This window comes from Acinonyx jubatus, chromosome D1 (genome assembly GCF_027475565.1).
Source record: "Acinonyx jubatus isolate Ajub_Pintada_27869175 chromosome D1, VMU_Ajub_asm_v1.0, whole genome shotgun sequence".
Taxonomy (NCBI): domain Eukaryota; kingdom Metazoa; phylum Chordata; class Mammalia; order Carnivora; family Felidae; genus Acinonyx; species Acinonyx jubatus.
This window is the reverse complement of record NC_069390.1, coordinates 9991969-10008603: the sequence shown is the minus strand read 5'-3', so window position 1 is coordinate 10008603 and position 16635 is coordinate 9991969. Positions and strand designations below refer to the sequence as shown.

The window sequence follows — 16635 nt, the reverse complement described above, 5'->3', positions numbered from 1 at the left end:
CAGGACTTGAGTGCCGGGAAACCAGGTATGTTCCCGCTGCTTGCTGTGCTGTGAGCAATTCAGTCTTATCCCCTACTCTGGGCACCTACAGAGTCGTGGCAATTTTACTCCTCGCCATCCTCTATGACAGAGGTGACAACGTTTTTCTTAAAGGGCCAGCTGCAGTATTCCAGGCTGCAGGCCACGTTTTCTCTGTTGGCAACCACTCAGCTTAACCACGGTAGCCTGCCGGAAGCTGTTTACAGTATGCAAATGAGTGGATGTCGTTGTGTTTCCCCCCTCAGAATTTTAAGTACAAGAACCAGCAGCTGGCCCACCTTCCTTCTCAGGTGGGACATGTGAGGCTCAGAGGAACCTGCCTAATGGCTCTTATCCAGCAGGCAGTGGAGGTAAGGAAGTGGAGGTGAAGGTGGCCCTTTGTTGGTACATCCCCTTCCACCTTTCCCCACTTTAGTCTCTGCTTTTTTTCACCGGTGCTAAAGAAAACCTCCAGCTTGCGGTTAAGTTCCTAACAATGGGAGGCACGAGCCGAGACCGGAAGACAGGACAGGGGAGGGAAACGTAATCGGTAATTCAGCCACCAGCTTCTCAGACCGCCGCCCCCTGGCGGGAGGACTTCTCCCTACGTCTCTCCAGGTGCATGGAGTTGCTTCTGCTCTTTCCCCTTTAGGACTAACAAGAGATTACCGTCCCACCTCCATTCCAACTAGGTAGGAGCACAGCACTGTCCTTAAAGGTTAATCACTCGACTCAAATGACCTGTTTCTTGCTCTGCGGGGACTGACTGCGGGTCAACAGTCAAGCCAGCTGGAGTCCTCTAAAAACCCTCTTTCTTTCCACTCCCCTGCGGGAAGTAACACACTTTACTCCACGTTGTCGTCAGGCTTCAAAACCCAGTTCACAGGCCATCTCTTGGAAACTTTTTTCTTGCTTTCTTTCTTTCTTTCTTTCTTTCCTTTCTTTCTTTCTTTCTTTCCTCTTTCTTTTCTTTCTTCTTTCTTTCTCTCTTTCCCTTCCTTTCTTTCTCTCTCTCTCTTTCTTTCTTTTCTTTCTTTCTGGAGACAGTGTTTCTATTATTGTTTTTAATGTGTGTTTATTTGTTTTAAGAGCACACCAGCCTGAGAGCGGGGGGAGGGGCAGAGAGAATCCCAAGCGGACTCCCAGTCTTCAGGGCAGAGCCTGACAAGGCGTCCATCTCACGAAGTGTGAGATGTGAGATCATGACCTGAGCCAAAATCAAGAGCCCCAGCTTAACAGACTGAGCCATCCAGGGACACTTTGGAAACTTCTTTCAGGTCCCACCCAGGAGTACTTTGTCCTCTCAACTCCCCCTGCACGTTCTGGGGTCACGTGGTGATTACGTTTCATCTGTGTGTCTCATCCGTGCTCCTTGGAAGGAGCCTCTAGTTCTGATTCGCTTTGGTGTCCGCTAACTACCTGGTTCGTAAATCCGCCACACAAAAGACCGGTGCTAAACCCAACCAGGCGTTTGCCCAGCACCGTCGCGCAAACCGTTTCTCATTAAGACCGCTATTAGAAAAAAGAATCGTGGGGCTAAGGCCTATTTACCAATCCCGCGGTCACACCGCCACAACTGACCACTTCTGCCAATGCACTGTCACCTGGGGCTGGGGGGGCCGAGAACTGTCCCTGCCCCGGAGCCCTGCGGCCGACGGCTTCGGGCGCAGCCGCTGACCCCCCCCCCCCCCCCAAGCCTCAGCTAGCCGAAATCCCAGCGCAAGCCTTTTGCGCCGGCAGTCCTCCCCGCGCACGCGCAGCCTGCCCCCGGTCGGGCCCCGGCCCTGGAAACCATAGAGTGCCAGGGATAAGCAGAGGGGCCAGAAAGCCGGGGTCGCTCCATCTCCTGCTTCCGGCTGCGCCTCGCTGCTCTGGGAGCGGCTGTAGCGGCGTACGCAGTTTCCATGGGGACTGAAGATGGCGCCGCGAGGTGAGATTCCGGAGGTGTGTGTGAGTCGCTGGTCCTGATGCCTTCAGTGCCCCTCTCTCCCCTGCCAGAGCTCGACCTCAGCTCTTCTTCTCGGGTGTTAGGGACATCGCTCCTCACCTGTCCAGAGTGGGGTTTCGAGCCCCACCCACGCTGAGTGCGTGAAGGTCTTGAGGTGCAGATCTCAGAAACCCCCCAATCCTGGGCTCGGCCTGTTCTAGGCAGGATCGGTTACAGATTTGCTGTGTGACCTGGAACAGGCCATTGCTGGCCTCTGCGCACCAGTTTCTTCTCCCAAATAGTGACGGGGTTAGATCTTAGAGCGGCCTTGCCTTTCACCCCGAAGCCGAGTCGAGTTGGACGGCGATTCCCGGGGAAAGGGGGGATTGAAGGAAGCCCCCTACACACACACGCACGCACGCACACACCTTCATCATCATCAATCGGAAGTGCCCCGAATGGCCTTTCCCACTCCTGCGACCTCGTGTGTTCTTCAAGTTAGATACCGAACCATTCGAAAAACAGAGATTGAACAGAGATTGAGCTGCCCCCCGCCCATACCTCTTTTTTGTGCTTTTCAGGTAAACGACTGTCCTCCACCCCGCTGGAAATCCTGTTCTTTCTCAACGGGTGGTATTATGCCACCTACTTCCTGCTGGAACTCTTCATATTTCTGTATAAAGGTAAGGCCTGGGGCTTGACTACCATTGGCCCCAACATCCCTTCCCCACTTCAGCCCAGAGCCAACGCCCATCAAGTGCCTTCTTATTTTTCATTCTTTCCTGTAGCTCCTCTTCGCTGCAAGGTAGAAGGCTCTTCATCATATGGCTTCTTTGAGAATGAATGATTCAGTAGGAAGCCCCGCAGCAAGAATCTCCTGAGTTTGAGAAATGTGGGCTTCTCCATCCTTACTCTCCCTCATCGCCTCTTTTCAGAACTGCACGTTAAGCTCATTGGTGACCCTCAGGATCTATTCAGCGGCCAGTGTACCCTTGTAGATCCGATCATTTTGGAGAATGGGGTCCTCACAGACTTTGGCTTAGGAGTAAAATCTGCTAATAATGCGCGTGCCTCCAACAGTCGCACTAGGAGTTAACATATCCTGCAGCAGGTGAACAGATCCTGCCCATACCTCGTGAACTAGTTCATGGAAAGCTGATAAGACTCGTGCCCTCATTATCCCCAGGTGTGTGGGTGTTCTTGTGGGCGCCGGTGTATGTTGTTTGCAAACTCTGGCTTTTGTGTTGGCAGCTCTCCTCCTGCCATACCCAACAGCCAACCTAGTCCTGGATGTGGTGATGCTCCTCCTTTACCTGGGAATTGAAGTGATCCGACTGCTTTTTGGTGAGTGTTGGCCAGAGAATCCTTCCATTCCCTCTGAGAAGAAGTGCTACCTGTAACTTGATTAACGAGAACAAGTACATAACCTAGTCTCACAGTAAGAGATTGGATCTAGCGGGATGTCTCACTATGCCCTCTCTGAAGTTTCAAGCGGCTTCCTGTTTCGGGTCAGATCTGTTTGTGTGTTGCTCTGTAGGGGCAGGAGTGGGCAGTAGCAGGAGATGTTAGATTGTTCCTCCCGAACTGCGTAACTGCCAAGAGAGCCTGGTTCCTCTCCCTGGTTTGCTTGGGAGAATAGATTTACCTGGAAGGAACTCCATGTTCAAGGCAGTGCACGTCACCCGAGTCAGCACTCAGGTCCCTTCCACTTCTCTGAACAGGGGTTTCTGTAGGACAAGTTTATCCTCAGGTCTAGAGCAAACCTCCTATTAGTTAGAATAGCTCATCCCATAAAACACAAAGAAGAAACAATACTTCCAACACACGTAATGAAGGATGAAGAAGGTCCACATAAATCAATAAGGAAAAGACAACCTAATTTTAAAAACTGTTAAGGGACACGAATAGGCAGTTCCCATAAGAATAATAAGAGGATCAATAATCATGATAAAATGCCCAAACTCACTAATAAAAAGCAAATTGAAACAACAAGGTAACAGTTTCATCCAGCAGATTAAAAGGATTTCCAAATACCTAGCATTAGATTGGGTGTGAGGACCAGGTCTCTATATTCCCACACTCTTTGGGAACGTAAATTACAGCAGGCATTTTGCTAATCGTTTTGCCATGTAAAATTGTATTCTTGGACCTAACAATTACACTTCTAAAACTGGGTGAAAAAAACAAACACTTCCACAGATATGTAAAGATATCGATGTGTTTTGTAACCTGAAAACATTAGAGGGGTGCCTGGCTGGGTCGGTCATGGAGTGAGCGACTCTTGACTTTGGGCTTGTGAGTTCAAGCCCCAAGTTGGGTGTAGACATTACTTAAAATAATACATTCTTAAGAAAAAAAGAAATGAGAAACAACCTAAACATCTGTCAGTACAGGATTAGTTAAATTATGGAATTGCTTCAATGAAATCGTTCATAGCGATTAAGAAAAGAATAAGGTAGTTACATGTGGCAAGCTGTCTAACTCCTGTTAAATGGGAAAAAAAAATGTAAGTTGAAAACAGTATGTAGAGTATGATTCCATTTTTATAATAATAGTAATATGTAAGTATACACACATAACAAAATCTGAAACAATATACATCGTTCCATAAGAATGGCTATCTCCAGTGAGGAATCATGGGATCTTTTTAGTTTCTAGATTTTCTAAAATTAGTTTCTGTATTTGTATTAGTTGGAAAGTTTTCAATGATTATATAATTAAAAAAAATATTTCCCCCCAAGTAAAGAACCCATTGTCCCAGAGTGGGAGCCAGACCTGAAGCAGGACCTTTGGAGTGAATGACTCCAACCCTAATGGCTCCTCCAAAGCCTCTCATTTTGAGCACAGAGGGACCCCACTTATAATCCTGCCCATCTCCATTCAGGACCAGTTTTCTCTGCCTTGCCGGTCCATCCCATCCCATCCCATCGCATCCCATCCCATCGCATCCCATCCCATCGCATCCCATCCCATCGCATCCCATCCCATCCCATCGCATCCCATCCCATCCCATCGCATCCCATCCCATCCCATCCCCCCATTTTCTCTGAGCCCAGGGAAAGCAGGCCACTGGAGGTGACCCCATGGGCTGTGTCTGACAGGTACCAAGGGAAACCTCTGCCAACGAAAGATGCCACTTGGTATTAGTGTGGCCTTGACCTTCCCATCTGCCATGATGGCCTCCTATTACCTGCTGCTACAGACCTACGTGCTCCGCCTGGAAGCCATTATGAACAGCATCTTGCTTTTCTTCTGTGGTTCCGAGCTGCTGCTTGAGGTGCTCACCCTGACTGCTTTCTCCAGGTACTGCTGCTGAGGGACCATTTCCTGTCAACTGAGGGTTGGGTTCCCATCCCGTCCTAGGGAGGGATTCATTGTTCTTCTGAAGCCTGACGGGTCTCTAAAGGATTGCTAAGGGGAAAGAGGTGTCTGTGAGATTGCTTTTCCTATTTAGGGTAGACCGTTACCCAGGGAAGACATTCTCCTTGTTCTTTGGGGCCAAGAGGCTTGGAATATAGAACAGTTCAGGCCAGTCGCTTTTGTTCACTGGTCTTTTAACATTTTCTTTCTTTCTTTCTTTCTTTCTGCCATCAGTATGGACAGGATTTGAAGTGCAAAAATTTCAGCCAGCAGTCCTCAGGGGCTGAGACCACAGATACTTCTGGTCTTTAGGCACACCAGTGAGAAGTGGTGGGTCACGTTGTCCCGGGAAAGTTGCAGCTTTTCCTCAACACAGATATTTGGGCAACAAACTGAGCATCAGGCCACTGGGCATCATCTTCTAAACCAGGACCATCAGCCTGAGAGACTGTTCTACACACCAGTGTAGGGAGGGGCAAGGCTGTCCCAAGCTGGCCCTTCTCAGAACCAGTTCCCTGCTGCCCTCAAGTCCTCTGTGATCCTTGTGGCCAGAGCCTCTTGTGTGGACCAGGAGGCTCGTTGGGCTTCCAGCAGGACTGGAGCCCCACACTCCCCATACGTGCTGTGCCACCCCTGTCACCCGAGCACAGAGAGCCTCAGGATATCTGCCCCTAGAGTGACGCAAAAGCCTCTCACCTCATTCCTCAGAGACTGAGCTCCGGAACTTTTTTAGTAGCTCATAGTGTTATTTTTCTACTCTCATCATGAAACAAACATTATTTTATAATAAACGTGTATTTTCCATCATGGGGGTTGCAGCCTTTTTCTTACGGCACCTGTCCCTAGAATTTCATCCACAAGGGAAGGGAGCGACTGTCCCGGCAGGTTTTTCTCAGGCTGTGCTCGGCGACCCAGCGTGGACGCAAAGGCAGCGATGACTTTCTTCCCCCAGCGGTAGCCTAGATTAATCCCTAAAGGCAGCAGTTTCCGTATCTTCTTCAGGCCTGTCATCCTGTAAAAGACTCTGCTTTATATTCTTCGCCTCTGCCCCCAATCCCGCATCCCCGCGTCTTTTCCCTCCTTCCTCTTACAGACAGCTGTCAGCTGCTTTCCAGAGTGAGGCATAAATAATTGGAAGAGGTATAGTCAAAACTTGGCAGCATTTTTGTCATCTAGTTTAAAATTTCAATTTAATGTAAAAGGAAACCCTTTTTTTTTTTTTTAATAAGCTGGGGAAATATTGTCCTATCTTAGTACATCATTCCCTTCTCCAAGCAAGAGAAATATTGTCCTGAGTACATCATTCCCTTCTCCAAGCGACCAGCTTTAAACCTGTTTCTCATCTTACTTGGTAGTGGCTTTTTTTTTTGTTTATTTTTCTAAGTCCCAGGACACATGACAGAATTCACTTTAGAAACCCTTGAGCCATATGGCTCTTTGCTATCAGATGAATCCTCTGATATCTACTCTTGCTCCCAGTAGAAAGTGAATTGGTCTTTAAGTGTTTTCATGCTGGTTTTTAATTCTGCTTATTTCCTGGGATTGAGCTCATTTTCATCCTGTGAAGGTCACCGCTGTCCAAAGCACTGAGACTTTTCTCGTTTCCTACCTCTTCTGTGTCCTTGCCTCCTAGCTGCTTTTGGGGTCTATCCAAAAGCTATAGTAGACAGGTGTAATCAACCACGAGAAACAGTCACAAAAAATCCAGTGGGAACCTCCCTGATATTTGTCACAAACCCCACTAATCCCCTGACTTTTCTGCTGCTCACACTGCTTTCTCTATCTGTGCTTTGAAGAAGTTGCTGGCATCAAACTGGACAGGAACTTTTTCCATGGCCTCCCCGTTTCTTCGAGAGGTTCAGTGGTTAAGGTCACTCTCCTGGCAACACAGATAAAGGAATGAAAGACTGTTGAAGTTTAGAGTTGGCTTATAATTTAAAACGGACCTTAGAAGTGAATCTAATCCCCCACTTTGCAGGCTTAGCGACGAGGAACAGCCAAGCCTCACACACCTGGTTAAACAGCTGGAAATAGAAACCTTGTCTGAGGAGTCTCTGTTTAGATCAAGCAAACTCTTATTTCAACAGGTACCGCTTGAGGATGAGAAGGAGTGGTTGAAAATGGGGATAGGCTACAACAGGAAGTCCCCTCATTTTTTCATGCTTATCTGGGAGCTTCGTGCCTCTTGCTTCCTGTGTATGGCTCCACCCGTGTTCAATCTTCCTGGTGCTTGTTGGAGCCACCTGTGCGGGTGCAGTCACACCAGAGTAGAAAGAACATCATTCAACAGACACCGAGGCAGCAGAGGACAGGAATGAGGACAGCTAGCCTTTCAGGGTCAGTGTGGTACAGTGGAGAGGACCTGAGTGAAGGAGCAGGCCGTGGTCACAGGTGCTGGTAGAGACCTGCGCAGATATTCACACTCATGGCTAGAACTTGTCAAGTGACTGCAGTGGCCATCTCTAGAGGCTGAGTTGTGGCCCAGTTCAGGAAGCACTTTGGACCCACAGATTCAGGTTTCTGGCTCTATACCCTGACAGCAATGTGTAGGAGACTACTGTCCCATCCAGGGCCTGGCAGAGTATATTTTAATCCATGCTGCGATCCTAGGAGGCAGAAAATCAACTTGAATGTGAAGTCAACTTGTGTCTGAGCGCATTTAGCTTAAAAAGTAAGAGTTGGGATTTGAACCTAGAGTAACCCAAAGGTCATCCCTTTCTGTACCACCATGGTAGCTCTCCGATGAAGGATGTTTCCTTCTCTAAGCCACCAGTCCTCACGCTTTACTTTACATAAAAGTCATCTGGGGCATAAAAAGTAGGTTTCTAGATTTCACGTAGAAGTGGATGCAGGCAGAGAAGAGGCACTTTTAGCAAGCACAGCATGTACCTGAGACGCAGGGGACCACGTTACTGGCCTGGACTAAGCACACTTACTTCCCTCATGCTGCTTCTGGTCATAGAGCTTCTGGGGCTTTCCCTCCCCCTGGAAGTGTTTTTTTATGCCAGTCTTGCCTGTGCTCGTCCCAATACTCACTCACTATCACCTGATCTCTGGTTCATCTTTTTATACATGTGACTCTCCTCTTGCTCACCTGGCTTTCTGGAATTCCAAGGAACTGACTCACAACACTTGGCTGAACTTTCCAAATGTGTACTTCCCGACGTTTAGACAGCAATCCAGTTTCCAAAACACGTTCACGTTATCTCTGATTCTTAAGACACCCCTGTGTGGAAGGCAGAATAGCTGTTCTCAGCTCAGAGGAGACAGGCTATGCTGCTGTCAACAGCCAGGTAAACAGATGGTGGAAGCAGGCACTGCGAGCACACTTCCTAAGTCTGGGCAGAGGAATCTTCCCTTCCTGAGCGTGAGAACATCAGAACATTCTCCTTACTCTGAGCATGAATCTTAGGGATCTTAAAGGATAAAGGACTTGGAATGTTTCTTTCCCTAGGTTAGATGGCTAAGGAAGAAGGCTAAGCCTCAAGGGGGGGCACTTCCAAAGGTTTGCACTAGAGGCCTCCTCGGTGCACCACAGGCGCCCGGGTGCCCGCCAGGCGATTCCAGCCGAGGGCTCAGGGTTCCGCTACCATCCCACAGACTCTCCATCAGCCCATGCCCACGTCCCAGACACCTCAACAAATCTATTCAATGCAGAATCCATAAAACAGCTCACACCCCATTTATTATTTAAAAATATTTTGTTACAAAAGGAAAAAAATACAATGCAGTATAAAAGATTGACAGCGTCATCAAGTTTATTACACAATTTTCAACCTATCAGAAAGACAAACAAATCACCGACAACAGGGGGACGGGGCCTTGGCTTTTTTGAGGGCTGGGTTGTTTTTTTTTTTTTTTTTTTTCCTTTTGCTATCAGGAAATAAAACTAAAATTTGTGTCATTGAGTAAAAACAAAACAAAAGTGGGGAGAAAAAAATTCTCCGGGTAAACGGCTTTTCTGGTATTCTATATATTTTTTTCCTTAAACTGTCACCTTACTTGGTTTTCTCTACATTTTAAAAAGACACCCGGAGCTGCTCTTGAGGATAAGCACATCACTTAACACTTGGCCAGTTGGGCGGGGGGCCGTGTTCTGAAGTGGAGGTGGGGATGGGGTTGGGGGACAGGGGGAAAAAAGCTACAAACCTGTAGCCTCTGTCCCAAGGGAATGTGCCTCTCCAACCCTGGGGGGACCCCTCACTGACTGATTGAGGGCTATGTCAGAAACGTGCAGGGAACAGAGGAAGGGTTCAGTCCCACTCAGTCTCTCCCCTCTGAGCCAGAAGGGTCTCCAGTGACCCTACGTCTCACATGCCAAGTCTCATCTCACACGCCACGTCTCTTCTCGTGTCAGATGTCACATGCCCTGTAAATGCAGGCAGAAACAGCACCCATCGCCCCATGGGTACCGCAGGACCCCGTTGCCGCTTCTTCCTTCAGCAGCAACCACATCACAACTTAGATGTTATGGGAAAAGCAATTCCATTTGCCTGTGTAGAAAACGGCCCCCAGAGTGGTGGTCCTTAGAACTCTGAGCTGAACTCATTCAAGTCAGGCTCCACTTCTTCCTTGCTCCCCATTAGAGGCAGGAAGTGCCTCCACGTAGAGCGAGGGGAGCTATTAAGTCAACAGTCAAAAGGTGGAAAGACACCACATTTGTGACTTTACCTGCCTACTAGTGCCAGGTTATCCCACGATAAGTAAAGGTATGTACCTGGAGGATGTAAGCCCCTGCTCACATCGAACCTGAAAACAGAAAAGCCTATGGAAGTAGGCTCTCTCTTGCCCAGCTTGCCTCCTCTCCCACTCCTCCTGGTACTTCACAAGGGTTCTTCGTTGCTGAGGTCCGATGTCCCCATCTCCCAGTGGCAGTATCTTCCTCTAAAACAAGGAAGCAGCCTTCTTGGGGGAGGGGCTCCACGTGTGAAATGGAAAAGCCCCAGGAAAGGGAACACCTAGTACAGCTGGTTATTGCAAGAGGCGACCAAGCACGAAGCAGCAGAGGGTGGTAAGTGGCGCTGCCGGCTCCCCGGCAGAAAGCGACCTCAGGGGCCTTCTCTGCTCAGGAGGGGCAGGTCCACTGAGGCGGCTGGGCGGCAGGGGGCCGGAAAGGTTCGGCCCTCTGGGAGGTCAGGGAAACCAACCGTCAATATGTAAGAGGGAAACGCAAGAACAGGAGAGGCTTTTCATAAGGGAATTTCTGTTCTCAGGGTCCCTCTCAAAGGGCTGGGAGGGTAAAGGAGTTAAACAAAGAAGTGGTATGTTAGCAAGGGGTTTGGACCCTCTTGGCCCCATCAAACCTAGTGCTGAGGGCAGGACCCCGGGCGTATTTTGGCGCACCCAGTCCCTCTCCTAGATCCTGCAGGGAGGATCCATCTTCTTTGGGAAGAGAGCCTTCCCGCCAGCCTCACCACTGAACCACTCCTGGAGAATCAGAAACTCCTACGTTTCCTTGGACAGAGCACCATTCTCTATGGAGACCAGGGGCCTGGACATGTTTTCTTCCTGTCTGCCACCCCTCCCAACCACACGAAGTCTTTAGGTTCGTTCCCCTGACAAACAGGAGGTGTGGGATTGGGAGGGCCGCCAGGCAACCTTCAATCCTGTAGGGCAGAGGGTATTCCCTGGGTGTCTGAAGGGGGTTAGGGGCTTGGAGGAAGGGGGAGGGGTGGAGTGGCCTCCGTCCTTTAGTCCTGATCAAGGTGAGGAGATGCAAGTCCATTAAAAAAACATTTGCTTCCAACCAGACTCCTGCAATGAGAACATCAGAAGAAAAGAAAGAAAACGCAAGTTAGAGGTTACTTTCCGAATGACGGGCTTCTATGAATGACACTGGCATTTTTCTCAAGTTACCACATACGAAGTAGCACATATACACGGACTGCAAGCCTGGGAGGGTGCAAGCAAGCAGGCAAGACTGTCCGGGGGCGTCCGGCACTGTGAGCAGCGAGGGAGAGGCTGCAGGAGCTACGGTGAGCAGAAAGAGAAAGCAGGGGCATCTCACTTTGAGGTTAGGGGGAAACAGACAACGAAAAGAGCTCTCAAAGCAGTTTGATTGGAAAGTAGGCTTTGGCTGGAAAAGTACAGAAACTCCAACATTTCAAGAAAAGCTGCTCTAAGGGAATATGGGGAGTTTAAAGCCTGTTTCAGAAAATCTATTTTGAGCAAGTCCTAGCTTACCTTAAGGGGAGGGGTAAACATCTGGAAACAGGAGGCACAAGCGTTAAGAAAACAAGCAGGTACACGACCAAATCTACTGACTCCAAACACCCAGGAGGCCCTGTCAGGGAGCTTGTACTTACACAGGAGACTCCTATACTTTTCTTTTAAAGAAGCCCCGTTTAAAACAGACTCCAGTGTCTACGAGAACACTTGTGCAGGCACATGTGCAAAGAACCAGGGATGTTCTAAGCTGTACTAAAGGGATTTTAAGTCTTTACCCAGATGACAGCTCTGAGTGAGAGACCAAGAAGCATCCTAATACCAAGCAAGAGTGATCTGGCCAGGCCCCAATAGAAAGCAAGGAATGGAAGTAAAAGAACCGGCAGTTACCATCCAAGAAACCCAAAAGCACAAGTAAGAACTTCTGCCCAACAGTAAGGTACTGCTCAGCTACTTGCCACATCGCTACCAAACTTATAAGGTCCCTAGTACGTTCAACTCTGTTCCAAGCTGCAGTACCAGTAAGCGGGGGGTGGGGGTGGGGGTGAGAGGTAGCTGGATCAATCTGACCATATAAGACAAAATTAATCACTAACAGGAAAAAGGGAGATTAAATTTGGGCTTAGGATGTCTACTAATGGCCAAACCAGCAACACAGCCTCCACACAAATGCTCACTCTTTATGTATGCACTTCTGTGACCTAGAGGGGCTATCCGAGAAAAACACATCCACAAGCTACCTGATCCTTCTACGTTCTGAAATGGCACTATTTCGGCTTGGGATCTTCACAATCTGTTACAGAAGCCTGTGTTTTCCGGTTTCTCTAAATACCTGTGCTGGCAGATGTCTGTCTCATTTTCTATATGGGAAAACTGAAGCCCTCAGTGCCTTCTCCATTTCTCACCATTGGGGTTTCTGAATCTCTGCATCAGATCAAAACTGAACACAATGTTTAGTTTTCACTGGACCAGGAGGATGGGAACGAGGTGAGAATGACCATCTTAAATAGGATAATATCCCCAAATAATGAGCCAATAGCCAAGAACTACAGGAAGTTGAAGCCAAAGCCACATATTACCTAAGAATATCCTCAAATTCCAAAGCATACACCTGTATACCCCAAAAGAGATATAATTTGGGAATTGTCCCTACAAAGCAAAACATGAAGGATAACTAGTACATCAGGAGACGTAAACTGTAGCACCCAATTCTTAGAGGTTCGGGTTACATCTGCTGGTAATGTTTGGATTCAGGCAGAAGCCAAAGTGGGCCAATCAGACTTCGTGCCCCAGTGCTGGTGTCCATCCTGAGGAAGGATGGAGAAAAAAGGTTGCTGTTCAATTGCTGCCTCTAGACAGAAGACACCTTTTGCTCTCAGGAAACACCTGTCTATACAATATAAACACTATTCTTTTCTAACTAAAAGGTGTTGTACATAGAACCTGCAAGGTTCTCCAGATATATGGGCCCATGTACATCTCCCCAACATGAGATCTCCTACGTCACAATTTGGCGACTGCAGATAGAACGAAGAGTCCTTAGGATGAGGATGTGAGAAACTGACATTTTTGGGGTGTCTCAATCAGTTCTTTGGACTAGTTATTCGGAGGGAATAACCAACGTATCTAAAGGGTAAAAAATGGGGAACTGGAAAACCCTTCGCAGAGTTCCTTTTCCTTGTCTTGTCATAGGCCTGCACAGACAAAATGACTTTTCTGGGTACTGGGTTAAGGGATTCTTCAGTCATCCAAATGGAATCACCCTAATGGAAGAAACAGTCCCATTTTACAGGTGGGAGAAATGAAGCAAAAGGACAGCTAAAGTCTCAGGTTCAGATGTTCAGTCCCCAAAGTACTAATTATCAGTGGATCTCACAAGTTCTCTATCAAAAGGCTGTGAAAAGCAAAGCCACCAGGAATGGTGACATGCAGGGACATGTTGTAACTGCTGAACTGAATGTGGCCCCAGAGACTACAATCCGTGCTCTGCACTGACAAGTGCCTCCCTCGTCACTGTTCTCCTCGTCTCCACTCTGAAGGACCTACACTGTGAGCAGCAGGATTGGGGAAGGGGGGACACTGGACCCACAGCAACACTAGCAACTGTGCTAGCTCAAACAAGAGAAGGGAGATGCTGCCGCTGCCACCGAAGGGTGAGACAGGGACAAAGGTCTACCCCAATGCCTAGCTCTCCTGCCCACTCTGAGGCCAAATTAGCCAAGGGCTATTAGCAGCTCCACCTCCCCTCAAGTCTGTTTTTCTGGAAGATATATGGGCACCTTCTCAAACTCAACCTGTTGCAAAATCTAGACTGGAACCCACAGCCTAACTGTTGATTTTATGTGGACTACCTTAGATTTCAGTGATCTCAAGCGCTCTAAAATTTTGTGGAATAAATAAGTGGTTTAAGAACAGAGAAGGAGGGGCGCCTGGGTGGCTCAGTAGGTTAACTGCCTGACTTTGGCTCAGGTCCTGATCTCATCGTTCATGAGTTCAAGCCCCGCATCGGGCTCTCTGCTGTCAGTGCAGAGCCTGCTTCAGATCCTCTCTCTGCCCCTCTCCCACCTCTCAAAAATAAAACTAAAAAAGAAGGGAAGCAGTTAAAAAGTTTCACTTTTCATTTTCCCACTTATTCGCCTCCTACAAAAGACGACAGAAAAGAATTTCCAGCTCTAACTGCTTAAATTATTGGCAGATAATGCCAAACAACAAAGTAGAAGGCGGCACCACATAACAGAACTTTCTTGTTAGCAGGTTGTCAGCAGGCCTAACACCACAGTTTCTGCCTACAGTCCCACCATTGCGTGTGAAGCACAGGTACTCTCAGGTAGCGGGAGGCTTTCCTTCCCCTTCTTCATCCAGTCATCCATCCAGCCACCCCTCAGACACGACAGAACCACTCCTAAGCCTCACCCCTCCTCACCCTGTTACTTCAGACCAACCAAACTGGCAAAAAAACCCCAGGACACCTTCGTAACACACTTGACGTGAAACCACAATGTTGAAAAGAGCCCCCCCGGCCCGGTCACCTGGGTCACTCAGTAGCCTCCGGGAACCACGAACAGACCACCATCCCAGCCAGAGTCTAGACTACCCCTAAAGGTCTCCACGGAAACAGAATCAACAATCACTCCTGCTTGCTTATAGACTAGAAACAATCTTCATTGGAAGTATTCTTTCAGTTGGGATTACTAAGCTGGTAGGACATAACTGGGAACTATGGGGCCCCTGCCCCCATCCCCCAAGGTCTGTCTGAGAATGAAGACTGAGAAAAAGCAGGGTTGAGACGTGGAGGGATGAAGTCCTGAGGCCACAGCTGGAGCCCCTGGATCCAGCCTACCCTTACTCAACTTCTCCATTACCTGAGTTAAAAAGTTCCCCCCCCACAACTCTTCTGCTTTTGCTTTGGAAAAAAAAAAAAAACCAAAAAACCCAAAAAAAACCCATAGGACTGTCAATGAGATTTTTTCCCCCCAAAACAAATGTATCCTTCCATTGAAGTATCCTCCACACTATTACATTAAATATGATTTTTTTTAGATCAGCCTTCTCCTCTGACTAAAGTATCCTGAGTTTCAAAATCTTTTTAATAGATATTAATTCTTAAAATCATTAATGCTGTGCCTTTTGAAAACTAACAAGAAGGCAATGGTCTTACTTTTTGTCTTGGTCAGTTCTCCTGATCTCTTACTTGCAAGTTTGGTGGGGTGAAAACAGAAGTGGCTATCGTCTATTGAGAACTTGGTATGTGACAAGTCCTATGAGCACTAAATGCTCTACATGGACTGTCTCACTGAATTCAACAATTCGGGGAGACAGCTGTTTTTATTATCTTCATTCCCAAATGAGGAAACTGAAGAACAAAGTAATAAGGCCCACAGGGGTGCCTAGGTGGCTCAATTGGTTAAGCGTCCTGTAAAACGTCCGACTCTTGGTTTCGGCTCAGGTCATGATCTCACGGTTCGGGAGATCTCAAGCCCCATGCGTGGCTCTCCACCAAGTGTGTAGCCTGTTTGGGATTCTCTCTCTCCCTCTCTCTCTCAAAATAAATAAATAAACTTAAAAACAACAACAACAAAATAATACGGCCTGCAGACACTGTGCTCTCAGCCCAGACGCCATGCTGTCTCCCAGGTACGAGCCTAAGGCAGACAAGACACAGACAAAACCAGCACAATCTCAGGTCCATTTCAGGGCGAGTCTTCTCCAAACGAGCCCCAAATCTGCCCTCCTCAACTTCCGGTTACCTAAGTCAAAAGTCCTCCCTTCCCCTTTATTTGCTTTAAAGAGAGAGAGCAAAATCTTTGCCGTAAGTATTTTTCCTTTCACACAAGGTGTCCCGCAGCCAGGAACAGGGCCTCGTCCCACCTTTCTCAGTGGTGCCGGTCCCGCTCTCTATCCCGGTGCCGCTCATGCTCCCGGTTCCTTTCTTGGAAATAATCATCATGTCGATCTTCGTTATGAAGCAGGTCCCGATGCCTCCTGCTGCTCTCCCGGGACCGGCTAGGTGACCTCTCTCGGGATCGATGTCTTTTCCTATTAGAAAGATCCTTCAGCCTCACTCAGAGGACCTACCACACGCCTTCCAAGAGTGTTGTGTTTCGGTGTCTTCTGGTATTTGTCTGAACCACTTTTCTAGCTTGGGCCCAATGTCTGAGGATTTAGCTCTTTGAGGACTCGTCTTTTTTTGGGGAAACAGTAACAGTCAAGTTTGTTGAGATCTTACTAATGTATCAGGCACAGTGCTAAGAGCTTTACATGCTTCTCTCACCTCATCTTTATGACAGGTCGGTACGATAAGTACTACTGTTGTCCCCTTTTTAAAAATGAGAAAAATGAGGTTTGGAAAGCCGAGTGACTTCCATACTCAAAGTCACACAGGTACTTAGAAGCAGAACTGAGATTCAAATCCAAGCACGTATGGCTTCAAAGCCCACGTTCTTAACTATGCCAGTCTATCTTTATTCCTAAATAGCCCACTGCCTCACCCAACACAGGTTCCAGACATCACGTCATTTGTCAACACAGGTGTTTGACTAACTCCTTCCCCTTAAAGATGTTACAGGGCTAGATCTGCTCTTTCAGCCAGGGCCTTGCCAGACCCCCTGGGCTCTTTTCCTCCCCCTGCCAATCCCTGGAAGAGTGCTACTCAGGGCTGGGAGGCC

At 48.1% G+C, this 16635-nt stretch overlaps 2 protein-coding genes across 12 annotated transcripts in view; one reads left to right on the top strand and one right to left on the bottom strand.

Annotated features, from left to right (window-relative positions):
• Nucleotides 1–217: 217 nt before the first annotated feature.
• Nucleotides 218–6112, top strand: TMEM216 (transmembrane protein 216). 7 transcript variants are annotated; one of them, XM_053203083.1, is made up of 6 exons: nt 218–389; nt 2527–2628; nt 2734–3056; nt 3197–3289; nt 5047–5248; nt 5540–6112. In XM_053203083.1, the coding sequence occupies exons 4-6, from the start codon at nt 3244–3246 to the stop codon at nt 5553–5555; spliced, it is 264 nt and encodes an 87-aa protein (XP_053059058.1). In that variant the 5' UTR covers nt 218–389; nt 2527–2628; nt 2734–3056; nt 3197–3243; the 3' UTR covers nt 5556–6112. The 7 variants fall into 7 exon arrangements, with proteins under 7 accessions (XP_053059058.1, XP_053059056.1, XP_014930904.1 ...); XM_027045602.2 differs by lacking the exon at nt 218–389 and adding an exon at nt 1807–1962; XM_053203082.1 differs by lacking the exon at nt 218–389 and adding an exon at nt 1807–1962 and having other exon boundaries at nt 2704–3056.
• Nucleotides 5046–16635, bottom strand: part of CPSF7 (cleavage and polyadenylation specific factor 7) — a 27415-nt gene continuing 15825 nt past the window's right edge. For 4 of the 5 annotated variants that reach the window (XM_027045595.2, XM_053203079.1, XM_027045598.2 and 1 more), the window contains 2 exons: nt 15839–16006; nt 5046–11059 (listed from right to left, as the gene is read on the bottom strand). In XM_027045595.2, the coding sequence (XP_026901396.1) occupies nt 15844–16006 (163 nt within the window). In that variant the 3' untranslated portion in view covers nt 5046–11059; nt 15839–15843. The remainder of the gene's footprint in view (nt 11060–15838; nt 16007–16635) is intronic. The other variant, XR_008290301.1, reaches the window with a different exon arrangement.